Source organism: Pleurodeles waltl, chromosome 7, assembly GCF_031143425.1.
Source record: "Pleurodeles waltl isolate 20211129_DDA chromosome 7, aPleWal1.hap1.20221129, whole genome shotgun sequence".
In the NCBI taxonomy this organism is placed as follows: domain Eukaryota; kingdom Metazoa; phylum Chordata; class Amphibia; order Caudata; family Salamandridae; genus Pleurodeles; species Pleurodeles waltl.
Genome location: NC_090446.1, coordinates 251685793 through 251710226, shown reverse-complemented (window position 1 = coordinate 251710226; position 24434 = coordinate 251685793). Strand labels below are relative to the sequence as shown.

Sequence of the window (24434 nt, the reverse complement as noted above, 5' to 3'; positions counted from 1 at the left end):
TTTTTAGTTACTTTTTGAATATATTATTATACATTCTAGACTTAAATTAATAGCCCACGCTTTTAAGAAAAATCATGGTTTTCAATATTAGTTTATATTGCTTCTGCTCTCTGTTGTTAACCATGTTATGATTTATCTAGTTCATGCCGATTATACGAAAACTAGCACGATCACCCTAAATGTGTTCGTTATGAAACTTCCACGCCTACCTCATTTTTTTTCGGTAGGAACATACCAACGATATTCATTTTAGGGAAACCTTTTTCCTTGCTCCATCTGCAATGTTGGTTGTAAAAGTAGTGTATTCTCCCTCCAAATGTCGCGTTTTTGGATGTATTTGGACGTGAATGAATAGGGCAATTGGTTTGACTGTAAAGGAACACCCCTTCGCACACGAAATGGATAGTTCAGTCTTGCAAAATGGCGGCCACCATGAAGAAAGTGAGTGCCGGAGCGGAGCCCAGAGTAACAGTATTTTGCATGATTTATGTGTCTTCTTTGGTCCTTTTCTGTTATGTTTGTAAACACCCTACCTGTAACGGACAAGACCTACTCAGAGTTTGTGGTTATTTTCAAGAGCTTCTACCTTAGTTGGGGTGAAACAGGGCCTCGTCGAGCTCACGCAGGCTGGGATAAAGGACTTCTTCGCGCACCTTAACAGGACGCATTAGAGGTGGTTGAATTGTGTTATTCAGTGTCAGAGTTGTAGTATGTATATGTATAAATAACTTTTGTAGTCTCTAGGTTTTCCTTTCATGTCCATGTACCATTTGATATTGAGTGACAGTTTGTTACAATTAACTGAATAATATAACTGTCACACTTGCAGAACTCTCAATACATTTCTGTTCAATGCGTGACTAGCTCATGCATCCCAGGTTTGTGTCGTTGCACGACGGGATTATTCCTCCTGTTTACCAAAACCAAGACCACAAATCCGAAAAAGCAAAGAATAATTCCTGGATTGGATGAGCTATCCACACTTGGATCTGTGATACTCAAGAGCTCTCTTTCAAGTACATTGGGCTTGCAAACACACTGTGTAGGAATGGAACCACCAAAATGCTTATTTGAAAGTCTGTGAGTTGCAGCACTTTTTTGTAGAGGGGTTTAATTTCATACTGCTGTCCTCTAAACCAGGTCCTCAGATGGTTAGATATAGATCTGGCATAAAATTGAACCTATCCAGTCTGTCATATTACCTTTACTGCTTCCTGGAGTTAGCCGTGTATTAAAAAGTAACTTCACCACAAAAATAATAATGAATAATTTGGTTGCTTGAAGTAAACCAATTCATTGAAGTTCCAGTTACGGAAGAGAACATCTCAGCCATCCATCCCACCTCAGGGCACTGTTCATTCTTCATGAATCACAACATTCTCTTTGGAACAGACCCGTGCCAAGGTTCCACCAATAATGACATAAGAGTTGCATTGCGCGGGACGGAAAATGTATGCTACCACACAGTAACTGCTGACAATCTCTACTCTTGGAATCTCAAGCACATAATGCAGGTATCTTGGTAATTCAAACGGAAGACAAGTAGTGATTCAGGCCCTTTGACACCAGTTGTAAAGAGCCGTATCCGCCACAGATACTCCCCAGTAACTGATCCAGAGAAAAGGCCTACAAGTTTATTCCTGCTTTACTTTATCTGCAAAAGTTTGAAGCACTTAAATCAGACTTGCTGCTGAACTCTGGGAGAGAAAAATGAAATTGACAAAGACCTCCCCCAACAAGTTGGACAATTTACAATGATGTGCGAATTTCGCCATCCATGCTACTAGGCGGTACAGTGGGTAGCAGTAGCTATGGATCCAGGGAGCTTGACCATTAATGAAAGCTATGGTGTTAATAAACACTGCCTTAAGACTCTTTCCAAAGTACCCTCCACAGTTACATTTCATTACTGAGTGCAGAAAATAAGCTTCAGATTAAAACCCTCCTCCCCAGTTGAGGCCATGTGGACAAGACTGAAACTGTGACAAAAGGAGACATGTTTTTTAATTCAGGTCTGCATCTCTGAATAAGTTGTGTGCTTGTTCGCCTTTTTTTTTGTCAGTAATAAGAATACTTGGAATTAGACCAAAAGTTGCTAGCAAGTATGTGCATGATAAGAAGAAAACCGGTCTGGACCATAACTCATCGTACATAGCCTTTGGAGGGGGAGCAGTCAATTTGATTTATTTTATTTGTATGTGAAATAAGGAAAGGTACACCATGTGAATTCAGGAATATATTGTGATCATAATGTAAGAGCAACAACAGAACTAGAGATTAAATAGTATGTTAATGTATTTTATTACTCGGGGACAGCAGCTCATGTGTGTTGAAAGCTGGCCCCTCATATATTATAGCAAAATGAGGTATACTGTGCAAAGAGTCCCGGTATTCCCTTATATGTGAACAGAGGCTTGTTCTAGCAATCCCAAGGTGCTCTCTTAGGGGATAGTGTGGTCAAGCAGCCTTATTATTATCAGAGAGGAGTGTTAAACATTTGCTGCATGCACACAGTCAATAAATATTACGCACAGCTCATAAAGGGTATCTGCGCCAGTTTATAAAAATCACTTATCTTTATATAATTTTATGCAACCAGATCATCACAATCAGTTAAGTACATTTTGAGTGAAGAATTTTTATGGGTTTGAAAAATCAATATAGTGCAATATCTGAAGTGGTAATGTTATCCTGTGGAGGAAAGGTATATACTGCATACATGTTCTTTACAGCAACTTACTGGGCCAGTTTTCTCGGGTAATGGTAAGTATAGAGCAAGGGCCCAGGCAATACTGACAGGTTCCTTCGGGAGGCACTGAGGTGTCTGGGTGCAGAGGTGCTTTTCAGCATTGAGTGCCTCAATATTATCCTGTGGGAAAAAGAAAATATACTGCATTCGCACACTTAGCAACAACTTACAGGACTGTTCTTCTGGAGCTAAGACAAGTATAGGACAAGGTCCAAAGCAGCACCAACAGGTCATTTCGGGGGGCACTTGGGCGTCCGGGTGCAGAGGTGCTTTTCAATGTTATCCTATGGGGAAAGGTCCAGTTAGGAAGATGTTGGGACTGAGGGACCAGTCCGGCTGAACCAGCAAGGGGGCTCAATTCTCACAATGCTTGGGGATGTAGGGCTACCTTTGGTCCTTTTTTCCTCAGGGCGGCCACGTGCAGAGGTGTCTTGAGGTGTTGGGTTTTTGTCACTGGGTCACTCCCGGTAGAGGAGGGCCTGAACAAAGTGGCTGTAGGTGGCGTGGGGAACTCCACTATTGGCAAACCAAAAATGGGCTTAGTTTCTGGAGGGTCGGTGGACAACTCTGGCACTGCTGGCCCTCTTCAGCTCGAGCTAGGGGGCACGGGTGCAGTGGTGCTTTCTGTTGTTGGGTTTTGGCAGTCAGGAGCCCTTGCAGTTCCTCTGAGGTGCCAGAAAGTTGCAGGTGAGCAGCTCTGATACTCCAAAGGAAATCCTGAGTCTTGGTCGAAGGCTGGCAGTCTTCCCATGCTTTTGGAGGCACAGGCAGTTGCAGGACAATTTGTTTCAGGCTCAGTTGTTGAGGACAGCAGGCAGGCCGGTGGGGCTGGGAACAAGTCAGCTGCTCGTCTTCTGTTCTTGCTATTTCAACTGTTCAGGTTCAGTCTTCTTCTTTCAGGTCTGAAGGATCTGATTTTCTGGTGCCCAGGGCTCCCCTAAATATTGCACTTAGGGATGTTAGGGGAGTGAAGGGTAGTAGCCAATGGGCTACTTATCCCTGAGTCACTACACTGCCTATATGACCACTTCCTGTGGGAAGTGGGCATAACCCTGTCCAAAGTTCCTAGTTCTGCCATCACCAAGATGGCAGACTTTTACATTTCATGTTCACATCAGGCAGCTCACCTTTGGGTTGAAATTGACCTGAGGGGTGGACATGCCTTTCTGACTACTAATTTTTTCACCTGTCCAAGTGCCAAATGGGCCCTGGATCAGGTGGGGTCGCCATCTCCTCTGAGTGAAGCCAGACCTTCATACCAAGGGTGGTGGGTTCTTTAAAGCTCCCTTCTTCGGAATGCAGGTTTTCAGGTCATCCTGTTGGGTGTGCTTGTTAATTCCCCTGCCAGAGCAGCCTTTGTTCCTGGCTGCCAGAGAGTGGAAGCTGTCACCCTTCGGGGGTCAGAAGCATGTCTGTTGGTGGCAGGCTGGCTAAAACTAGTTAGCCAGCACACCAGCAGTTTGTAGGTTTTTCAGGGGGCACCTCCAAGGTGCCCTCTGGGTGCATGTATTAATAAATCCATCACTGGAATCAGTGAGGATTTAGTAATACAAGATGTTTGATAACAAACATCCCTAGTTTCGGTCAAGCCATCATGTATCTGGGGAACTTGAATTGACCAGTTTCCATCACATGTACTTAAAATAGCTTCCCTGATTACTTACTATGGGCCTGATTACAACTTTGGCGGATGGGATACTCCATCACAGACGTGACGGATATCCCTTCTGCAGCATTACAAGTTCCTTTGTAGCGTGTGGAACTTCTAAAACAGCGGGCAGGATATCAGTCAAGTTTGTAACTGAGTATCCCATCTGTCAAGGTCATAATCAGGCCCTGTGTCTAAGAATCGACAAAGACATAGGAGGGACTTATCTGCTTTTGCAGATATGTCCACACATGTAATAAAATGCACAATTATATATGGCTGGAAGGCCTGCTGCAGGGTGACTTACATAAATTCAATGCAGTGTTAGTGAGCATGGCACACAGGCTGTGTGCCATGTTGTGTTTTCACTTTTAGCTGCACCAAGACACACAGCCTGTAATAGCAGTCTTCATGAGCTAGGTGAAGGGTCCCTGAGGGTGGCACAATACACACCACAGTCTTTGGGGGACCCTCTTTGGTACCCATGCCCTAGTTACTTGGGGTTACATTTACTAGGGACTTGCAGGGGTGCAAAAGGTATTGCCAGTTGGGGAACAATTGTACAGTTTTAAGAAAAGGGATTGGGCACTGGGGACCTGGGTAGCAGGAATACAGTGCATTTTCTGTCAAAATTGCTTTGAATACCAGGCAAAAAGTCTGGGTGACCATGCCAAAAAGGGGCACTTTCCTACAAGGTGGTTGTGTAAAGTGCAAGCCTTTTTCAATTTAAGAGATATAACTCATCTATGAGAGAAAATCGTTTTGGAGACTGTTCTGTGTGTATAGCCCCGGTAATCAAATCTTTGATTGAACCTGTTGCAAAATTCTCATGTAATAGCAGGCATAAGGAGGATATGATTCACTCAAGGTTTAAGTTTTTAGTTAAGTAGTTGAACCAGGCTTGCGATGCAAGATTTCTTTCAGCAAAGCCCACAGCTTTACTACTATACCACTTTTTACTGAGCAGATGGTATGAATGGGCACTACAAACCCCCCCCCCCCCGCAGCCCTTGCGGTAATATCCAGTGTGTATTGTGGGGTTGACTGCTCATCACCTACCATTAGTCTAATGCTCGGCTGCTTGTTATTAGTAGTTTATACTACATAGTTAATACAAACTATTACATTTGTAAAGCAGACAATTATTGTAGAGAAAAAGCGTGCTGGTTTCACTTTCTTTTAGTATACTTGTCCCTTTGATGGAGCATTGATCAAGTGCAGCTTCCTGACCACCGCAAGTATCCTCCTACTGGTCACATGCTTCGGGATGTACTAGTTAAAATTTCATTTTGAGTGCTCCATAAGAGAGTTTGTGTTTGCAGGCCATTTCCCATCCTTACCGTGTCGTTTGTTGCCCCATTCTTTCCTAATGTCACTCATGTTGCTTGCCCCCTCCCTTCCTTCTCCGCCATCCCTCATGTTGCATTCAATTCCAGTCAGTCATTCCCATCATCTGTTGTCTTGCTGCCACCTCCTGTTGTCCCTCGTCTTGAAGTCCCCTCTTCTGCTGTATAGGGTGGCTTGCACCCATCCGAAATAACATAAAAAATAGAACCGGAATAGCATTTTTTAAATTTTTTAGTTAAGCTATGGTGTCCAGGAATGTTGGAACTTGACCCCGCTAATCTTCCACAGTTCTCAGTAAATCTGATTGCTTTCCTCAGCCTGAAAACTGGAAGTGGCTCTTTCTTGTAGTTAGAACCACCCTTTTTTAAAAATTAAGATTTGCACTGATTTAGAAGATCGTAATCTGTATGGAAGTAAACATGATTGAAGTAGAAAGAGGCGAGAAGAGTTTTTTTTTTCCTTTCACTTTTTAGATTAATGTTTTACTAAAAGGAAGTGGCAGTTTCCTCGCAGCCCACCCTCAATCAGTGTAGGGAGCTCACTTGGAATGATTCAAATACGTATACTTTCTTCTTTAGTTGTTTTTAACAGGCGATAATGTGAATATTGAATACACAGTCGGTTGGCTGCAGCAGATAGGAGAGTCCTTAAAAAATGGGTGTGGGGGAAATGGAGGGAGACTGTGTGATGAGGAAAGGAGGCTGTTAAAGTTGACTTTCTCTGTCCACTTCTGGTAATCCAAACCACTCAACCTGGCACTTCTGTTCTTGGATGGAACTCTTTTCTGTCTTTAGTCTACACTTTTGTGGGCTGAAGACAGAATAGTTGTATTTTTTTTTTTAACTCTCCACATTATAAAAACACACCTGGAGGGGCTTTGGGACGGGAAACTCTGGGGTTTAGGGGTTATTGAGTTACCGCCCCAATCCTTCTCTGTCTGCCACAGGCCTTTTATGTGAACTCCAGCCGGAGTGTGAAGTGCTTTGTTATTAGTAGTTTATATCATTAAAGCCAATTACAGTTATAAAGAAGATCATTATTGTAAAGACAGTCAAACTAGGTCTGCTATGACCGCATCATAGCACCTTTTTAGGTCGAGCACTCAAGCGCTCTGGCGTGTTGTAATCTATCTGTGGGCTTTTAACCCTGCCCACCGCACGTCAATCACTATCCCTTGTTCCTGGGCTTGCCTTACAAAAAACCTTTCTTGTCTTTGGTAAATGCTTTACGTTTGTCCCTCCTGGGGGCAGTTTTGTTACCGCCTTGGCCATCGACCCTATTACATGGATAATTGCACATTTGCCGATACGTTTGACTGCGAGCCAACTTCTTTTTCCTTTTGTGTCTTTCCTTTGTGCTCATGGCAGCCGTGGGGCTTTGAATCGGCTAGGTTATGTCATCTGTTTTACTTTTTATTTTCAGTTTATGCGGCAAGAAAAGTCCAATTAGGAATTTACAACCCCAATATCTTTAACTCGAGCAAACGCAAGACCCATTGCATTGCAAATGCTTGTTTTACTTTCAAGTCATGCTGCATGACAGCCACGCTGCTGTGCAGCATGGTTAAAGGACATTGACAGAGGCTTTGCCAGTGCTTGTTTTCTCTGCTTATGCAACACCCATATCTTAAATATCTCCATGTCTTGTTTTTTCATTGCATTGCTATGCTCATGGTTAAACCACAAGACTTGATCGACTTATATCGTATGTTGGGAAGCCTGTGGGAAACTGTTGTCTCCAATCTGCTCCCACCTCACATTTCTGGGGTGGGGAGGGTGGAGTTCTGTAAGAATGTAATATCCTGCAAGTATCTATCTCTTGCCTTGCCAGTGGAGTGCTCCCAGCAGGTTTACTGCAAAAGATGGGCCACTTGCCTCCAGCCAGAGGACTTAATACCTGTACTGCACTTGTTTCTGGGCATGGGAAATATAGTTACAGATACTACAGTAGTTGGTGCCAACAGAACTTGTTTAAAGGCTTCTAGGTTTAAAGTAGAAATGATCAACCTTTCTAAAAACAACCTTGTTATATTTGTAATACTGTCTAAGCTCCCAAATTAATTAGTTTCTTTAATTGGTAAAATGGCACTAAGATGTAATTGCTACATTATTCCTACACCATTTCCCACAATCTTGTCTTTTTAAGTATAAAATCGGCTTGGTCAATAGCAAGGCTACCTGGTCGTGTTCAGTTATTGACCTGTGCACATTTATTCTCTATTAATGAAAAACAAGCAAGTGAAAAAACGTTGCATGTTTTATTTCTAAACATTATGCAACTCTGCCTAGCATGTCAAGGCATAGATTCCTGGTGTCATTCCTATTGTTAGGATTTAATTGGTCAAAGCAGTTTTACTTTACATGTTTAATGCTGCAGCTTTACCTATAGTGGTAGAGAGCTGTTGAATAGCTTCGCAGCAATGTGTTAAGGTCTCCTAATGCCATACTCCATTCACTCTAAATGTGGCATTTGCCTTTTATGTTGCATGCAGTCTTTTAACATTTGTTTGTGTCGACTTACCAAACAAAAAACAAACGCTGGTTAGTTGCCAATTGCAGGAGTATGTTCTTGAACTGGGATGTTTCTTGCAAGTAATTTGCTTAATCTGGACAATTTTGCTTTGTCCAGAGGAGAACGTATATCAGCGAAGCAGTTACAAAACCTTAAAGGGACACACACAGAAAGATCCACTTTCTTGGACTCTGGGCATACAGCATGAATACTAATCAGGGCCACTGTAGTTATGTGGCAAGGGATTCTCAAATTATGTGGTCAAGGTGACTAAATCATACAGCAAGCAAAAGCAAATTATTTAGCGTAATGCAGCACATTTTGTGATAGTATTACTTCACAATAAAGTAATTTCTACATGTTAACTCTGCCATGGAAAAGGTTTCACCTCATTAGTACCAGTTTAACACTCAAATACTGCAATAAACAACAAAAAGATGAACCGTGAATGTTTGCGAAGATCCTTGCTCAGCACAGCAAAATGAGTTGCTGAATTTTTAGTAAGTTTTGATCCATTTGAGCTAGATTTTTTTTTAACTTGCAGAATACACAGCAGATGATGGAATGGATTATGTGGCAAATCCATAATTGTGTAGAAAGAGTGGCTGCCGCTGAATAGAATAATTCCAGAGGCCCATGTAGTAATTGGTCAGAGCACCATGTAAAGTGACGAGTATAAATAGATGGTAGTTATTCGGGAATATCCTGTTGTGTTGCATAATTCCTCAAAAGCATTAATGCACTGATTTGTGATTGTGTGCATGTGTTTTGCTTTACTGCTGACTGAGCCAAAATACACACTGAAAAGAGCCAAAAAGAATCTCTGGAAAGCCCTTCTTACTCTAAAGAAGACATTTATTAACTCACTTTGTAAGGCTCGTGAAGGAAGGTCAGTACAACTGAAAGTGTACCTTTTAAAATGTGCGCAACAATAAAGTGAGACATGTACAAATAATCTTCAATCTATAAATTGCAAATATATACATGCAAAGGTACAAATACCTATATTTGGATACATATATTCATACACAATGCAAAGCAAATAATTAGTAAAAATTCATCATCATGGGCCTATCTGGTGCCTCATCCTTCTCTCTGTAACTTCAAGCCATAGATTCCAAAGATCGGCTAAGAGAGAGAAAGAGATCTCTACCCTCATGGGGTGTCAGGCATTCAACGTTCAAATCCTGACCGAAGTCTCTGAATCTCCCACTGTCAATCCTGGGTCTCTTATATACCTTAAACATGCCAGAGGAGAGAGTTCTAGAAACCTTCCCCCCGCTCACTGTTATTCAAAGCTACTTGAGGTCAGCTTTGAAAGAAACACATTGGAAATGGGCAAGTTGCCAAGGTGTCCCTCCCAAAACTAATCTGTTCCCTGCCGTACATCCTTATCTTGACTGACTGACTCCTCCACGTTATGTCCTAGCCCTTGGTGAGAAAGGACACGCAAAATAAAAACATGAACGAGAAAACACGTTGCATGACATGTTTTGTACGGAAAATACTTGCACCTTTAACGTGGCGGTGAAGCTAAGGCCAAGCTGAATACAAATTGGAGTCTATAACTTGAGACTAAGGCTAAGGTGACGGTGGACAGCTAAGCCAAATCCAAAGTGGTGCGACATGGCGTCAGTGGTCAAAACGCATATATCTCTACAGCATGATGCTTAAACTCTGCAACATAAAACAAGTATCATTTTCAATCAGCCTTATTAATATCAGTTTATTCACTGGTCAAATTTTGCTGATGCCGATCTTCTTCTACAGAAAAAAATAAACCACCTTCCTTGCTCCCAAATACTCTAACATATTTCCCAACTCCTTCTGAAGTGTTACCTTAGTATTCCTCTGAGTACCCAATAGGGTGTGCCTGAAAGGCCATTTGGTGTTCAATTATGTTTGAAAGCTCACACATCCTCACAGTACGAGATAGCCTGCTACCAGGCAACAGTTTTAGAGGTTAGGACAAAGCTTTAAGTGTATGTAGAATGCTTTCATGACTGCCTTTGTAAGGAAATCAATTTTTGACAGTGGACCATAAGCAGAGGAATATGTATGCTTGTAAGGAGCATGTGAGCTCTGGGGCTTAAGATGGCTAAGCTGCGGGTTTGAGTATTGAGCAAAAACCGCCAGGGAGAACCATGCCTGGATCTTGGGCCCAAGCCCTCTTTAGGTGCAGCCTACCAGACAGCACAGCTGTCTGGTTTACTAAAGGGATTTTGGGGACTGTCAAAGTTCACCTAGGAATGCATTCTGCTCGTTGATTACCATTGACTTTGTGGTTTCTATCTCGCACTTTCTGGCTTTCCATTTGCTGGCTTTATTTGGCCTATCCAGGTTCAGTTCTTCTTTCTCGTTGCCTAAACCGTGCTTTCAGTATCCTTCCACGAACTCCCTTTCTGTTAACAGGCCTTTTAATCTTGTTCTCATCTTGTCACATTTGCTGTGCATTTAAACACCTACGTCAAATGTCGGGCACTGTCATCCAAGGGCGCTTGTTTACTTTTCTTTATTTGACTTTAAAGTGAGAGGATTTATGTGACAGTCTTGCTGGATACTGTGGGTGGGAAAGTGTTTTTTTTCTATCACACACCAACATTTAAATAAACTGTGTAAGTATTTCAGAACATATCAGAATTATGAGCGCACAAATGAAGCACGTTTTTGTTATTTCTGAAGTGGATTGGATACAAACATGTAATATGATCAAAATGAATCATTTAAGCCAGGTGATGTAATTTCCACACATTTTCGTCTGTGCACTGTATAGTTTTATTAGTAAAACTGTATTTCTCTGCAAATGTAATGGTCATTTCAATTGAAAATGTGTTGTCTATAATGTTAGTGTGGTACAACACAATGAATACCCCAATCTAAGCCACTCCACTCCACTCCAGTGCTTAAATTGTGCTTGTTGTTTCCGGTGCTGAGCACCAGCACTTATTTTTGAGGGCCGGTGCTTAGGTTTTTTTTTTTTTTTTTGCCTCAAATCATTTACTGCGAGCAAAAGACACACATGGGAAAGACGGAGGAAGAGAAAAAAGAAAAAAGTCACAATTGACAACAGCAGAAACCTGCAAGAGTGAGCTGAAGAAGCAGGGAGTGGCTTTAAATAGATTGAAGAGGCCCAAAATGGCTTCAGGATTACGCTGCCTCAGTATTCCGTGTTCCCACATTTAATTGCAGCAGCCGCGTGTTTAAGACAAGGGCTTTGGGCACTGGCACCTTTCTATTTACAAATTAAGCACTGCTCTACTCTGCACCGCTTGTCACCACTGCATTTTACTCCGCACCACTCCAATTTACACCACCCCACACCACTGTACTCTGCACCTCTCAACGGCACTGCACTCTACACCACTTGATGCTATTTATTCCCAAGAGGAGACCCACGGCCGGCACACGGAGCGGGCAGCAACAACTGTCCGAGCCGCATTTGGATTCCAGAATCCCCAGATCGCCATAACAACACACAGAATTCTGAGGCAATTAAAACAAACAGCTTTAAAAATACTCAGTGGATATTGAAACAAGCTGGCTTGTTATGAAGGTGAGATGTGTCTAATGTGTGCAGAGACCTAGTGGGCTGCTGTTGTCCACCTATTGTCTACAGTCTGTGCTGCTTGGTTTCCAGCTTTGCTTCCAAATAATGGTGCCAACATATGAAACTGATGAAACCAATAGATGCATATTGGTAGTGGGACTGTGCGAAATCTGTGTAATATGCTTTTGCATAGTTATGTGAAATTTCAGAAAAATGACATGTATCGGCACAAAAATCAAAACCAACATTTGGTGCTATATTTGAGCTCAAAGTGCATCCAAAGTGAGGACACATTTCCTGCTATAAAATAGTGCTAAAACACAAGCACTGCAAACTGCATCCACTGGTCGTTTGCTTGCGCAAAAGGTTTACAGTGAAAACATGTCAGTACAGGATGTGTTACAATACCTACATTTTTGAAAATATTGCATAACAAGCCTAACATAAAATTATGCAGACTTATGCCAAACAGAAAGTTCACCCAGGCTATTTAATAGGCAGGTCACCTGTTCTTAATTTTAAAATAGTTTGGTGATAGTGTTCAGAAGTTTGCATAGATGGCAGTCTTTGATAACCGATTATTTACCCTGGGAATTTGACAAAGCCCTCTCTAGAAAAAGATGATTAGTGGCAGTAGCAGCTCGCTTTGCTTGGGCGGGGCTGGTGCGGCGCATGGGGGTGGTAGGGGGAAAAATGTAATAAAAAAAAAAAAAAATTACCTGATCCGCCGCGCCGCTCATCTTTCTCCCGTCACTGCAGGCAGAGGCTCCCAGCCTGCCCTGCGGCCAATCCTGACGCTGCTCATAGCAGCATCAGGATTGGCTGGGAGTGCCCAGGCAGACTGAGAGCCTGTGCATGCTCTCTCCAGCCCGGCAACTTTGTTGCTGGGCTGGAGAGAGCCTACTGCATATGTGTGTTTGGCTGGTCCGATACGGCCAGCCAAACATACATGTGCACTGAGGGGAGTGTACAATGCACTCCCCTCACTGCTCGTCACCCCCATCGTCCAGCCCCCATTTACAAACGAAACAATAATAAACATGGTTTATTATTGTTTTGTTTGTTAAAGGTTTTGCAGCTTCTGCTGCTTGTGGGGGGGTTGTGACGGTCATCCACCCTAACGGGGGAGCCGCTGCTGATTAGTGGTTGCATTTATGATGAAGAGCTTTCACAAGCACATATGATGTTTTTAATCGGGTGCTTTCATCACTGATTAAAGTCTTTCATTGAGTGGAATTTGGGGATCCAAAACGAATCTAGAAATATTGCCATTGAGATGCCTAAAAATGGACTGCAGAATTTCCGAGGTATTGGGATAAAATTGTATTTTCTTCTGTATCAGGAAGAGCCTGAAAAGCAGCCCTACTTGTTATTGTAAGACAAGAGCCTATAGTCAATCTCAATCACAAAAGATAGATAGAATGTTATTCCCGGGTTCACTCAGCTTCTTTAGTGTCTAGTTCTCTGAGTGCAAAAGAGCCAGACTGGGGAAGTCCCTCAAAAGGTTTTTTAAGTGTATGGCATGCTGGAATGATTCCTTGACTGAGGGTAATATAGAGCTAAGTGGGGTGCATGAACTAGCTGACAGTCCTTATTACTTCACATACGTATAAAAATTATTATAATAATTTATACCTGTTCCTCACAAAATCCAAATGACCCACTTTGCGCATATTGAGGATGAAACACGTAGACTTGACCTTTGGTGCAGATTACACAGTTTGCTCTGATAGCATCAAATTTCAGTCTTTAACCTTGTCTGGGTGCCTAGGAATGAAAAAACATCACGACTAGTGAAGTAGGTTACCCCTAGACAATTTTAAATCTAAGATCACCTTCTCCAAATAGGTACCACATGAAATGCTCCCTTGGAATGACAAGTTTGAGCCAGTCTAGATACACTCCTGTATCTGAGGGAAGGAGTAGATGATGAAGCGTGCCATTAAAATCAAAACCACAGTGGGTGAGAGTTCTTAAAAAAAAAAAAAAAAAAAATGTTGCCTTACTACTGGGTTTCATGAAAACAAATGTCCCCACTAGGACATGGACGCTCCTTTTTTGGTACAAGTAAGAGCCTATCGTCAGTCACATGCCACATAGGATTGTGCTGAATCTTTTTTGTTTTTTAATCATTGTGAGTTTGAAAAATTCTGTGCATTAATATGGATCCTCTATGTAGAGTTTATTATGAAAAGTCATACTGAACTTATTTAATTGGGGCAGCTGTGAAGTCTAGCAGTTCTCCCTTGAAGAACAAGTTAACTATAGAACTGTGAATCTCAAAGGTGCTGTTTTGATGAGGACAATGAGAGCTGAACACTTAGGGCCTGATTCTAACTTTGGAGGACGGTGTTAAACTGTCCCAAAAGTGGCGGATATACCACCTACCGTATTACGAGTTCCATAGGATATAATGGACTCGTAATACGGTAGGTGGTATATCCGCCACTTTTGGGACGGTTTAACACCGTCCTCCAAAGTTAGAATCAGGCCCTTAGTATTCTCTTGACACTGCCTTGCCAAAAAAGTACATTGAAAAAAAGTCGGTAAGTACCTTTTTTCTGGGAGTGGAAAAGTAAGTTTGAACGGCGGTTATATAGAAGAACTGTTTCCCACGTAAATGGGGAAGACCATGTTACCATCCATTTATTGTTCACTTCTATTTACTACCATTCCATTGACAAAAATGCCTACTGTTCTGCCCTAAGCCCCTTCTAGGCATTCCAAAGTGTTGACATGTTACTAGCAATTTTGTCTTCGTTGAGATACTATAAACCTAGCTAGTCTCATTTGATATTGGCGTACCAAGAAAGATGTATTTATTGCATTTGCAAAATCATTTAAATAATTACGAGGTGGAACAGTCGAGTTGGTCCAGTCATAAGATGATTATGTACATGAGATATGGCAGCTTAACATTTTGGACTCAGTCCATTTGATGTGCTGTATATGAAATATGTTATAGTAGCATTATTTAACAGTGTTATGACTTGCAAATCATCCCACATTGGACCTTTTCTCTTACCTTGCAGGTTGCTGAAGATGTGAATGTTACATTTGAAGATCAACAGAAGATAAACAAATTTGCAAGGAATACAAGCAGACTAACCGAGTTAAAGGAAGAAATAGATGTCAGAAAGGTAGAGCATTTCTTGTACTTATTTTTTTAATGTTTTTCATTTTTTTAATTTTGTTTGTGGCATGAACATTTAAGGTTACAATTTTCGATCTGTGTTTGTACTAATGAATAACAAATGGGCTTTGAGAGGGCCAAAAAGTTTCTATTTTTGCATGGCTATTCATTTACGTTTTTATATCTTGATTTCAGAATAAACGACACATACCTAATTCGTTAACTCGTATATCATGCAATGCCTTTTTGCTCCCTATGTTTTGGTTTAGTTTTTCATCTGGATTATATAATTAGTATTTTTGTCGTGTAACATTGAAATTCCTTAGCATAGAGATTTTACCCATAGATGGCTCAGTATCTTTTCGAGATTTTTAAGTTATGTGAATCATTATTTGTCAAGTGACCAGCTTAGAACATATATTCATTGTAAATATTCTCTGTAATTGGCTTCACTCATGTATTTCCCTGAGATGAAAAGTAGTGCAGAAGAAGCAATGTAGAACGTTCTGTCTTTTGTCCATGTGACAGTCCTTCATGTAGCCCAAGGCCTCTTTTCTGACATACGTTTCTCCCAACCAACACTACACCCACATACCACAATACTCAAGGCCTCATATCTCTTTACTAAGCATAGAAAGGTTCTTTCCATTGACCTTCCTGACATAAAGGAAGGTATTGATGCTGCCTTGAAGCAGACAACGGAAATGTTTTTTTTCGTGCCCCGTACTCTTGAATTTCTTGGTTAATGTGAGGAAGGCTATGGAGGGAATTTATGGAGTTTTCATGAGGAATATACTATACTGGCTCTATTCGGGTGGATATTGTAACTTGCAACTCTTTGAAGGGCCCCCCAGCGATCTCTTCTGTTCTACTTGCTGCTTTTTGCATGAAGGGGGCTATATAAAAATTGTCTTAATCCCTCACCTCACCCCACCTCCTTAGTATCATGGCTCAAAGATGTGTATCGGTTGTGCAAACTGGATATGGAAACTGTAAAGAAACTGAAGTTATAAGGGATAGCTTTTTGAGATGGGAAAGAATGACAGGCCAGACATTCTAAGCCATCCTATGATTACACCCACCAGGGGGCCAGTATGTTTCACTGGCACTAGAAGTATTGCTGGCTCTCGGGTAGGTTTGTGCCTGAAGTATGTGCCTGGTCGGTGATATGAGGATATATAAAAAAATAAACCTATTATAGAAAAGAAAGGACCTTTATTCAGTAGGCCAACATGTTACAAACAACACTCACCAGAGGTTCCCAACTGTGTTGCTTTTCAGCTGCACATTACTTTTTCTCCCCTCTAGACAGTCCAGTTCCAACTTTCACTTGCTACGAATGCAAGGTAGAAAGAAAACATTTAAACCATAACATCCCACACATCCCTGCCTTTATTTAACAAACCTGAAAAAAACAATCCAATAACAATTTAAACAAAAGCTAGGATAGAATACAAATCTCTCACCATCAATGTAAAATATAATCATTAGATATGTGAGGCATTCTCTTAACCCTCTTGTGTGCCACCCGAGTGATTTTTGTCGGGTTTTTTTTTTCCGACTGTCCCACATTTGGTGGTTTCTATCTTTCCAGGCTGCTTCTGGGCACACACAAAAGTTTATCAGAGGGGACTCTGTGACTACACTTCCCAGAGTCCTCAGTTCCAGTCCATGCTGGCCTGGGACAGGTGTGACACGCCCCCTATGAGGTACCCACCCAGAACTCTGAGATGGTATCCCCTGCACCCTGGATTGGGGTATGGGCCGACCTTGGGGAGACACACAAAAAAAACATTGTATCCGGGACCCTCCCCTGCTTATTTGTTGTAATATTGGCAACTGGTTCAGATACTTTTATTGCAGAGGCTCCTACCCGCCATTTTTCTCGTTGATTGAAGTCAGTAGGGCCATGGTTAGATACATATTACACCTGTCACACTAGTTTGACAGCTTCCCCTTGTTGATGCTAGGCTATGGCAAGGAAATGCATAGGTTAATGCTCGTCTTTCACAGAGACAGGTGAAAAGAAACTGGTGATGTTGAGGCACGTCATTGGCAGTGCAGTCATCAACACTGACCAGTCCAGGCCATAGAAAGCGTGGCTGAAGTCTTCAAACTTTAAACAGGAACATAAGTTCTTGGTCTTCCATTCACATGCAAGAACCTGTTAAATCATCTCACTGACTAAGGGCCTGATTTAGAGTTTGGCGGATGGGGTTACTTCATCACAAATGTGAAGGATATCCCTTCCACCTTATTACAATTCAATTGTCCTATCATAATACTGCGGACGGGATATCCATCTCGGAGTAGCCCATCTCCCAAATTCTAAATCAGGCCTCAAGTATTCCAGTTATGGACCTCTCACTCATTCTTGTCCAACTCGCTTCTTACGATCCATTTGGTATTATCCAACCTGTTGATTGTTTTCCAACAGTCCAAAGCTTTCCAGTGTTTTAAGCTATAAGCACCTTTCACCCTTAACTTTTGCCATCCTAACCTCTGCCACCTTTTGACTCAGACTGCTTATGTAAATATGCAAGCCATGCCTCAGATCGTAAGTGAGACTAACCGGTCCAAGTGATTCCCTGGGGCTTAGTTATCTTCCTTGGCTTCTACTCAAGAGGTTGAGGACTTTTGGTTGTTACTCCACATCCACCTTTAAACCCACATCCCCACCAATTTGTGTCTTCTGTGGTGGTGCTGGCTCCGTGTATCCCACAGCTTTTCTATGTGCATCCGTCCACACCACTTTTTCCCCATTTGGTGTTTCAGTTTCTTCTTCATGAGATTGTGAGGGTCATTCTTTGTAAGATCCATAAGCCAGTAATGCCCCAAAGAATGATCCAAGGATATTAATTCTACTGTTTAGTTTGGAAACAAAATGAATTGTTCTGCACTAGCCTGCATATGTGTAATCTCTGCCAGCTTCTTCCTTTGTTATTTAAAAAACAAAATACTGACTCAGGCCAAGGTCCTGAGAGCCATTCAGAATAATGAAGGGCTTTGGTATTTATTTCTCTGGGATTTCAAATTTCATGTTTTCATCCCACATGACTATTGCCATTTTTACATTGTGGAAGCCAACAACTTCATGAAGTGCTGCCTGATGATCAGAATATTATGCCTTCGCCATGTCCTCATCCATTCCACTGGCTTCTCAATGGCCTTTGCTGTGCTTCACTTCTACTTTTATTAGTATGTTTGCCCTTTCATGTTTTTGTCAAGGAACTCATCAATTTCCAGGTAGCTCTGGTTGCCTGGTGTCACTTCAGATTTGGCTTTTCATGAAGCTATGTAAAACATTCACCAGTCCCATCAATGAGAATACAGTTTGTTGGGAAATTCTGGACTCCAAACACTTGAAGCCTTCCCTTTCTTGGAGAGAGTAGCTGCCACCAATCGGAGCATTGTTCTCCACCAGGAGGCCCATGTTCTAGAGGTTACATTGGTGTGGTCACATAAATAGGTGCAGATGCTGTCACGGAAACACCATGTGGTAGATCATCAGTGTTTATGCCCTCTACATCAACCCATCTATTTTATTGCGATTGTAGGGACTTGTTTGTCTGCCTTTTTGCCAGTCTTTCTCTCTCCCATCGCTCCTCTTGTAATATGCTCTCTTTCTACTGTCTCTACATACTAGCCTCCGCTTTTCTCCCTCCTGATCTCCCCACCCTCCCTGCCTATCCGGTCTCTCCCCAATCTCTACTCTCGCCCAACTGTCTATGATCTCTGAACCCCGAACCAGCCTGGCCACTCTCGCCTTTGCCAAGCCTGCTTGGTGTTCTTACCCACCAGCCTCTTCTCTTCCTCTCAAACGTGGGCCAATTCTCGGTCTCTCAGTTCTGCAGGCAGGGAGCTTTGAAATCCACGAGGACCCGGCCTCGTAATGGAGAGGCATTGTGCATGTGTTGCTCGTTTCAGTTAAATTTAAAATGTTAACCAGTAGATGCAGATGGAGTGATTATGCTGGTGTAGCAATTTTAGTATGATAAAATTAATCATTAAGACCTATTGTGTAGGCCTCAGGACCTAAGTGAAATAATTTATCTTAATTGTCATTTTTAAAAGACAGGAAATAATAGTAGTACTGTCATCTAGCCTGTTTACAGGCAAAAAATGCTAATAAAGCCTTAAAGTTTATCAGAAGATATTGTAGGTGAGCCTGCTGCAATTCTCTAAATATGAATTAACTGATTCCACAACATTTATACACTATCCACCTACTGTTTATAGTGGAGGTGTTGATGTTATGCGCATCACTGTTTACAGCCGAAGGTTACACAGAGTGCAGAGGAGAGATGGAAAAAAGAGATTGAGAGAGGTAAAAAGAGTAGACATAGTCCAGGGAATGAAAGAGCAACCTTGTGAATTAAGTAGTCATCCCCAAAATGACAAATAGCTACGAAGTTGAGTTATAATGCAGTTTCAGTTATCTTTTTATATCCCACAAAACTGATAGATGGAATCGTGGAAATATGGGGCAGCCACAGGTATTGCAGCACTTTTCATACCTTTGAGATAACACTGTTTCAAATACAGGTTGGTGGTTCGAGTACAGTTGTTCTGTGTATGGACTTACTTGTTAACTTTGTGTTCCATCCCAGTGAAACTCAAACATTCTGTGTCATTGTGTTCTCTTTTAGTAGTGCTATTAACGAACAACACAAAATAGGATATTTCAGATGTAGTCTGTTCTCTAACGCTTCATGACTAGAATATTTATCTGGTGAAAATGTATGCTCCACAGGGGTGTGGAATTTATTAAAATATCTACTTGTCCAGGGGACAGGTTGCTTCTCAAATCTACTTGTCCTGTAAAAAGATCTACTTGTCCCTTTGGTGCCATGTAGTGTGGCGACAAATTATGGCAGCAATTAATAGCCTCTCTGATTATGCCAGGGCTACTACCATAGTAGGGCTTGAATACTTGGAGTTTCAATCCCTACTGTAGCAATTTCCTTATTTTGCCACCTTTCTGCAGATCTGCATACTGGGGCTGGAGGAAGCAGTAAGCAATAGTTCCAGGGCTGGAATACCTTTGAGTCTGCAAACCTACTAACCTGCATGTTTTAAAGATTTTTACCAGCTTCTCTCTAATATTTTCCCATAATAAGAAAGGTTGGACATTTACTCCTGACAATGGCAGAATTAGAACTTCTTCCAGGGTTGGGAAGAAAGTGGCTGGAGGGAAAATGAACTTGCAAATGCTCAATAGATTTTCACATGAGCACATCTACACATCGTATTTACCCACGCTAAAATACAGTTCACAAATATTTTATAGGGGTACGACATATACCATGGGTGCACTTTTGTGACTTTCTTTAAGAATTTGGGGCCACAAGTAGGTAGGTTCAGATTTGTGACCTGCAAATTGCGAGTCGCAAATCCGAATGTAGGATGGTGTCCTTGACACCATCTGTGATTCGCAAGGGCTTCGCAAATGCCCACATCATGAATAATCATGAGGTGGGTCGCAATTTGCGACCCCCTCACGAATGGTGGCCTGCTGGAGACAGCAGACCACCATGTCTGTGACTGCTTTTCAATAAAGCAGTTTTTTTGGGTTTTTTTTGTAATGCAGCCAGTTTTCCTTAAAGGAAAACGAGATGCATAACAAAAACGAAAAATGAAACGTTTTCGTTTCATTTTTTCAGAGCAGGCAGTGATCCGCAGGACCACTGCCTGCTCTGAAAAAATGTTTACAGTGACATTCACAATGGGGAAGGGGTCCCATGGGGATCCCTTCCCCTTTGCGAAAGTGTTCGCACCCATTTGAAATGGGTGCAAACTGCGATTGGTTTGCGCCCGCGTTCGCGGTACATTGCACTGCGAGTTGCAATTAGGAAGGGAACACCCCTTACTAATTGCGAGTCGCAAACCCGTTTTGTGATTCGGTAACCAGGTTACTGAATCGCAAAACTGGGTTTGTGCATCGCAATGTGCTTTTTGCATGTCGCAAACAGCAAAAGTCGCTGTTTGCGACATGCAAAAAGCTACCTACATGTGGGTCTTGGTCCCTAATTAGGTCTGGTGTTAACAAAGACATTTTGTTTTTATTAAACTTCTATTTCTCTCTCTTTCGGCTGGCTTTACTGTGAGTGATCGCATTCTGCTCTTCCACAAGGAGCATATTGCCACACAAAGTAGTTTTGTTCAGTGTCAGGAACTACAGTGGCAATCAGTGACGTAACGAAACTGGAGGGTGCCCCTTTGCAAAGAACATGGAGGAGCCTCCTCTCCAGACTCACTCAGGGCAGGTGCTGTGCTGACGGGGCCCTCTTGAGGGCGGCTGCGGGGCCTTTGTTATGCCGCTGGTGGCAACGTGTGCTTTAAGAGTTCAAAAACTTTTTGGGGGGGTTTTGCCATTGTTTGTTACAATGTTGAGGGCCTGGTAGCTCCCACAACAATAAAGTGTTACAAAAGCCATGTCAAAACAAGACACGCATTGATGAAACTAAAAGACTTATAAAAGTATGTCAGATCAGTTTACTTTGTCAGTGTTTGTTTATTTTCATGCTTCCCATAATCGTGTTGAAAATGGTTACACTGATTTTCCATTAGAAATATTTTTGGGAAATACTAGCATGCATCAACACATTTTACTAAATGACACTTCATTTGCATATAATCAGAGAGCATTCTGGGAGCATTATACTTAGCCTCTTAGCCTAAACTTTTCAAACATGTGTGTACACGTTTTTTTTTTTTGTACTGGAACCAACGTCAGTAGTGAAGTGTGACCTTAAAACATTTATTTACAGCACGCACCCTAATAATGAAGGCTTTCAAATAATGAACCATAAATACAAGTTCGAACAGCATTATCTTTTGGAAACACATTACCTCAACTGCAGAGAGTTCAACTCTCTGTAAACAGGCAGCCAAAGGGTTTGTGCTGCAGGGGGTTGGGCCTACTTGTCCCAAGGACAAAGTAAACATGAAAACTTGTTGCCCTTGACCCCAAACAAGATGTCCCGGGCGTCGGGCGATAGGAATTCCACATCCCTGCTCCATTATTTGTTTTCAGTGTACAATTTCGTTCTTTTTTATCAAATCTCACCTACAGACAGCTTTTAGCTGTTGAAGACCTGTTGTGGGCAAAACCAGAAATTAGAGTGCACTTTAGACCAGCCCATTGCTTTCCATTGGCTAGATTTCTTGTCACTCTCATATGCTTTATAATTCAGGGACTTTCTTTCCTTTTTGGAGTTTGTCCCTCCCCTGGAGCCTAATTTCTTTACTGTCCCTTTGACTGCAGAACTGGGTTCTTTCCAGTGATGACATTTGGGAAACTGCTTTTAGGTCTTACCAAGACAGGGCATGGTCTGACTCTTTGAGACCTCTTTGAGACCTTTTGTTTTTCATCAGTGTGCCTAGAGACCACCCATTGCTTACCATTGGCTTGCTTCATTGTCAATCCTGTTTGCTTAATTTGTCATCTGCTGCAAGCGATTTGCCTCTTCGTGTAGTTTTCCCTAACCTGGAGCATGAACCCATAAATTGTGTCCTTCCAATGCTCATTTTGTTAGGCAACTTTTTCGTTGTGTCTGTATATCCCTCCAGAATGCACCTTATTGTGCTGGCTCTACCCCTCCCATGTTCCTCCCCAGTCTGTATTGGCTTGCCCCCACCCTCCGTCTCTTTGTCTGTGTTGCACTGGTTCTACCACCTTTCCCACATTGTGGTGCCTTGTCTCCCTTCCAGTTGTCCATGTTTCCAGCCACACCATAGCACTTTTTTCTTTAACTTACAGCCATGCTGCACAGCAGCCCCTCTGCTGCACATATGGCTAAAAGAAATTGTGATAAAGACAGTGCCTCACAAAGGTGAGACGCAGTGACTTTGCAGTGCGTGTTTCTTTTGCTTGTAGTGCTCAATAGAAATACATGTGTTTTCTTTCTCTCTCCCTGGTGTGTTGCTTACTGCCTTTCAAATCACCACCTACACTTTGTATTGCTCCCGCCCTAGCCCTGAAGCACCCTCCCCCGTTTATTTCCCCTACCCTTTCCGGTCTAATATATATTTATTTTTTTATCAACCCCCCCCGCACATCTTAAGATCCTCCTTTGCTTTCCCTGACTGTCATTTATTTTTTTTATTTTTTTCTGATGCTGCATCAACAATCCTGTGCTTGTTGGAATTATCTTGGTAGCCTAAATTAAGTTGTAAAGTCATGCAAGTGCTGCAACTGTTCCCTGAATAAACCGCATCCAATATTTGCTTGACGGTTTGGTTCAGTTAATTTGTTCACTACTGTTTTACATACCAAGATCTAAATGAACTGCAACTCAATTATAATCATGCAATGGTGCAGCGCTTTTATTACAATTATTGGTGTATAATCTGCAACTTTTAACAAAAAGTGTGTTTATAGCTCATGGTACAAACATTGATAAAACACAGTGACCAGCGACCAATGTTGTGTTACTGAAAAGGCCTTTTGCGAAGGTTTACTGGTCCCTCTTTTTTGTTTTTGTTTTTGCTTATTGCTTTATTTGGGTTCTAAAATGGTACTCATAAGGTGCAACCTTTGCCCAGACATTACCAAGTGTAAAAATGACTAAATGATGAAGTAATACTATCAGGAAATATGGTGCATTACGCCATATAATTTGCCTTTTCTTGCTGCATAATTTGTCCCTCCCCTACTGCAGAGTTCCAGTGGCCCTGATTATAAGAAGTCAAAGTGGCATTGCTGCAACAAACCACAATCCAGCCATTATATGCACGGGCAACTGTAAATCTCTTTCAGTATAAAGCAAATCACAAAAATTATACATCCAGTCTCTCAATACTCCACACCTGCCACTTGATCTAACTTCTAAGACTAGCACTTGATGATGCAGTATTGACTCTAAATGTGAGGATTACCACTTAGACATAATTTTGGATATGAAAACGGGGCTATCCTGTATGTTTTGCAATATAAGTTCACATGTTTATAAACCAGTGAATAAACTTGGGGTTTCAGTTATTTGTCTCTGTCTGACAAAAATCCATGTAGAAGATTCCCTTAGATAGATGAACTTTAATTTCCCACTAATAGGAATAAAAGACTAGATACAAATTGTTTAGTAAATTACATATAAATTACTATTGTGCCTTTGAAACAAGGGGGGAGCCTAGACAACCGTATAAGAAAATTATGCTTCAGAAGAAGTTTAGGGAGTCCTGTGGTACAATTTTTAGGTCGCACCTAGGCTGCGTGCATGCGCCGTCTGCAAGAAATGCTGTGTTTAATCTATGGGCTTTAACCACGCCCACTATTGCCATTCATTCTTTATTGTGCTTGTCTTAAATGCTTCCTTCTTAGGACGAGCTCGCACGCGCTTTGACCTGTTGTAAGTATTGTGGGCTTCCAACCACGCCCACCTCACACCCATCACTTTCATTTGTTCATGGGCTTGCCTTTCAAAAATCCCTTGATGTCATTAGTAAATGCTTCACGTTTGTCCCATCGTGGGGAAGTTTATTTACCGCGTTGCAAGCT

At 41.8% G+C, this 24434-nt stretch overlaps 1 protein-coding gene across 1 annotated transcript in view; it reads left to right on the top strand.

The window, feature by feature from the left end:
• Positions 1-291: 291 nt before the first annotated feature.
• PFDN4 (prefoldin subunit 4) overlaps positions 292-24434 on the top strand; it is a 62223-nt gene continuing 38080 nt past the window's right edge. The window contains exons 1-2 of the mRNA XM_069243616.1: positions 292-441; positions 14835-14942. Of these exons, the coding sequence (XP_069099717.1) occupies positions 421-441; positions 14835-14942 (129 nt within the window). The 5' untranslated portion in view covers positions 292-420. The remainder of the gene's footprint in view (positions 442-14834; positions 14943-24434) is intronic.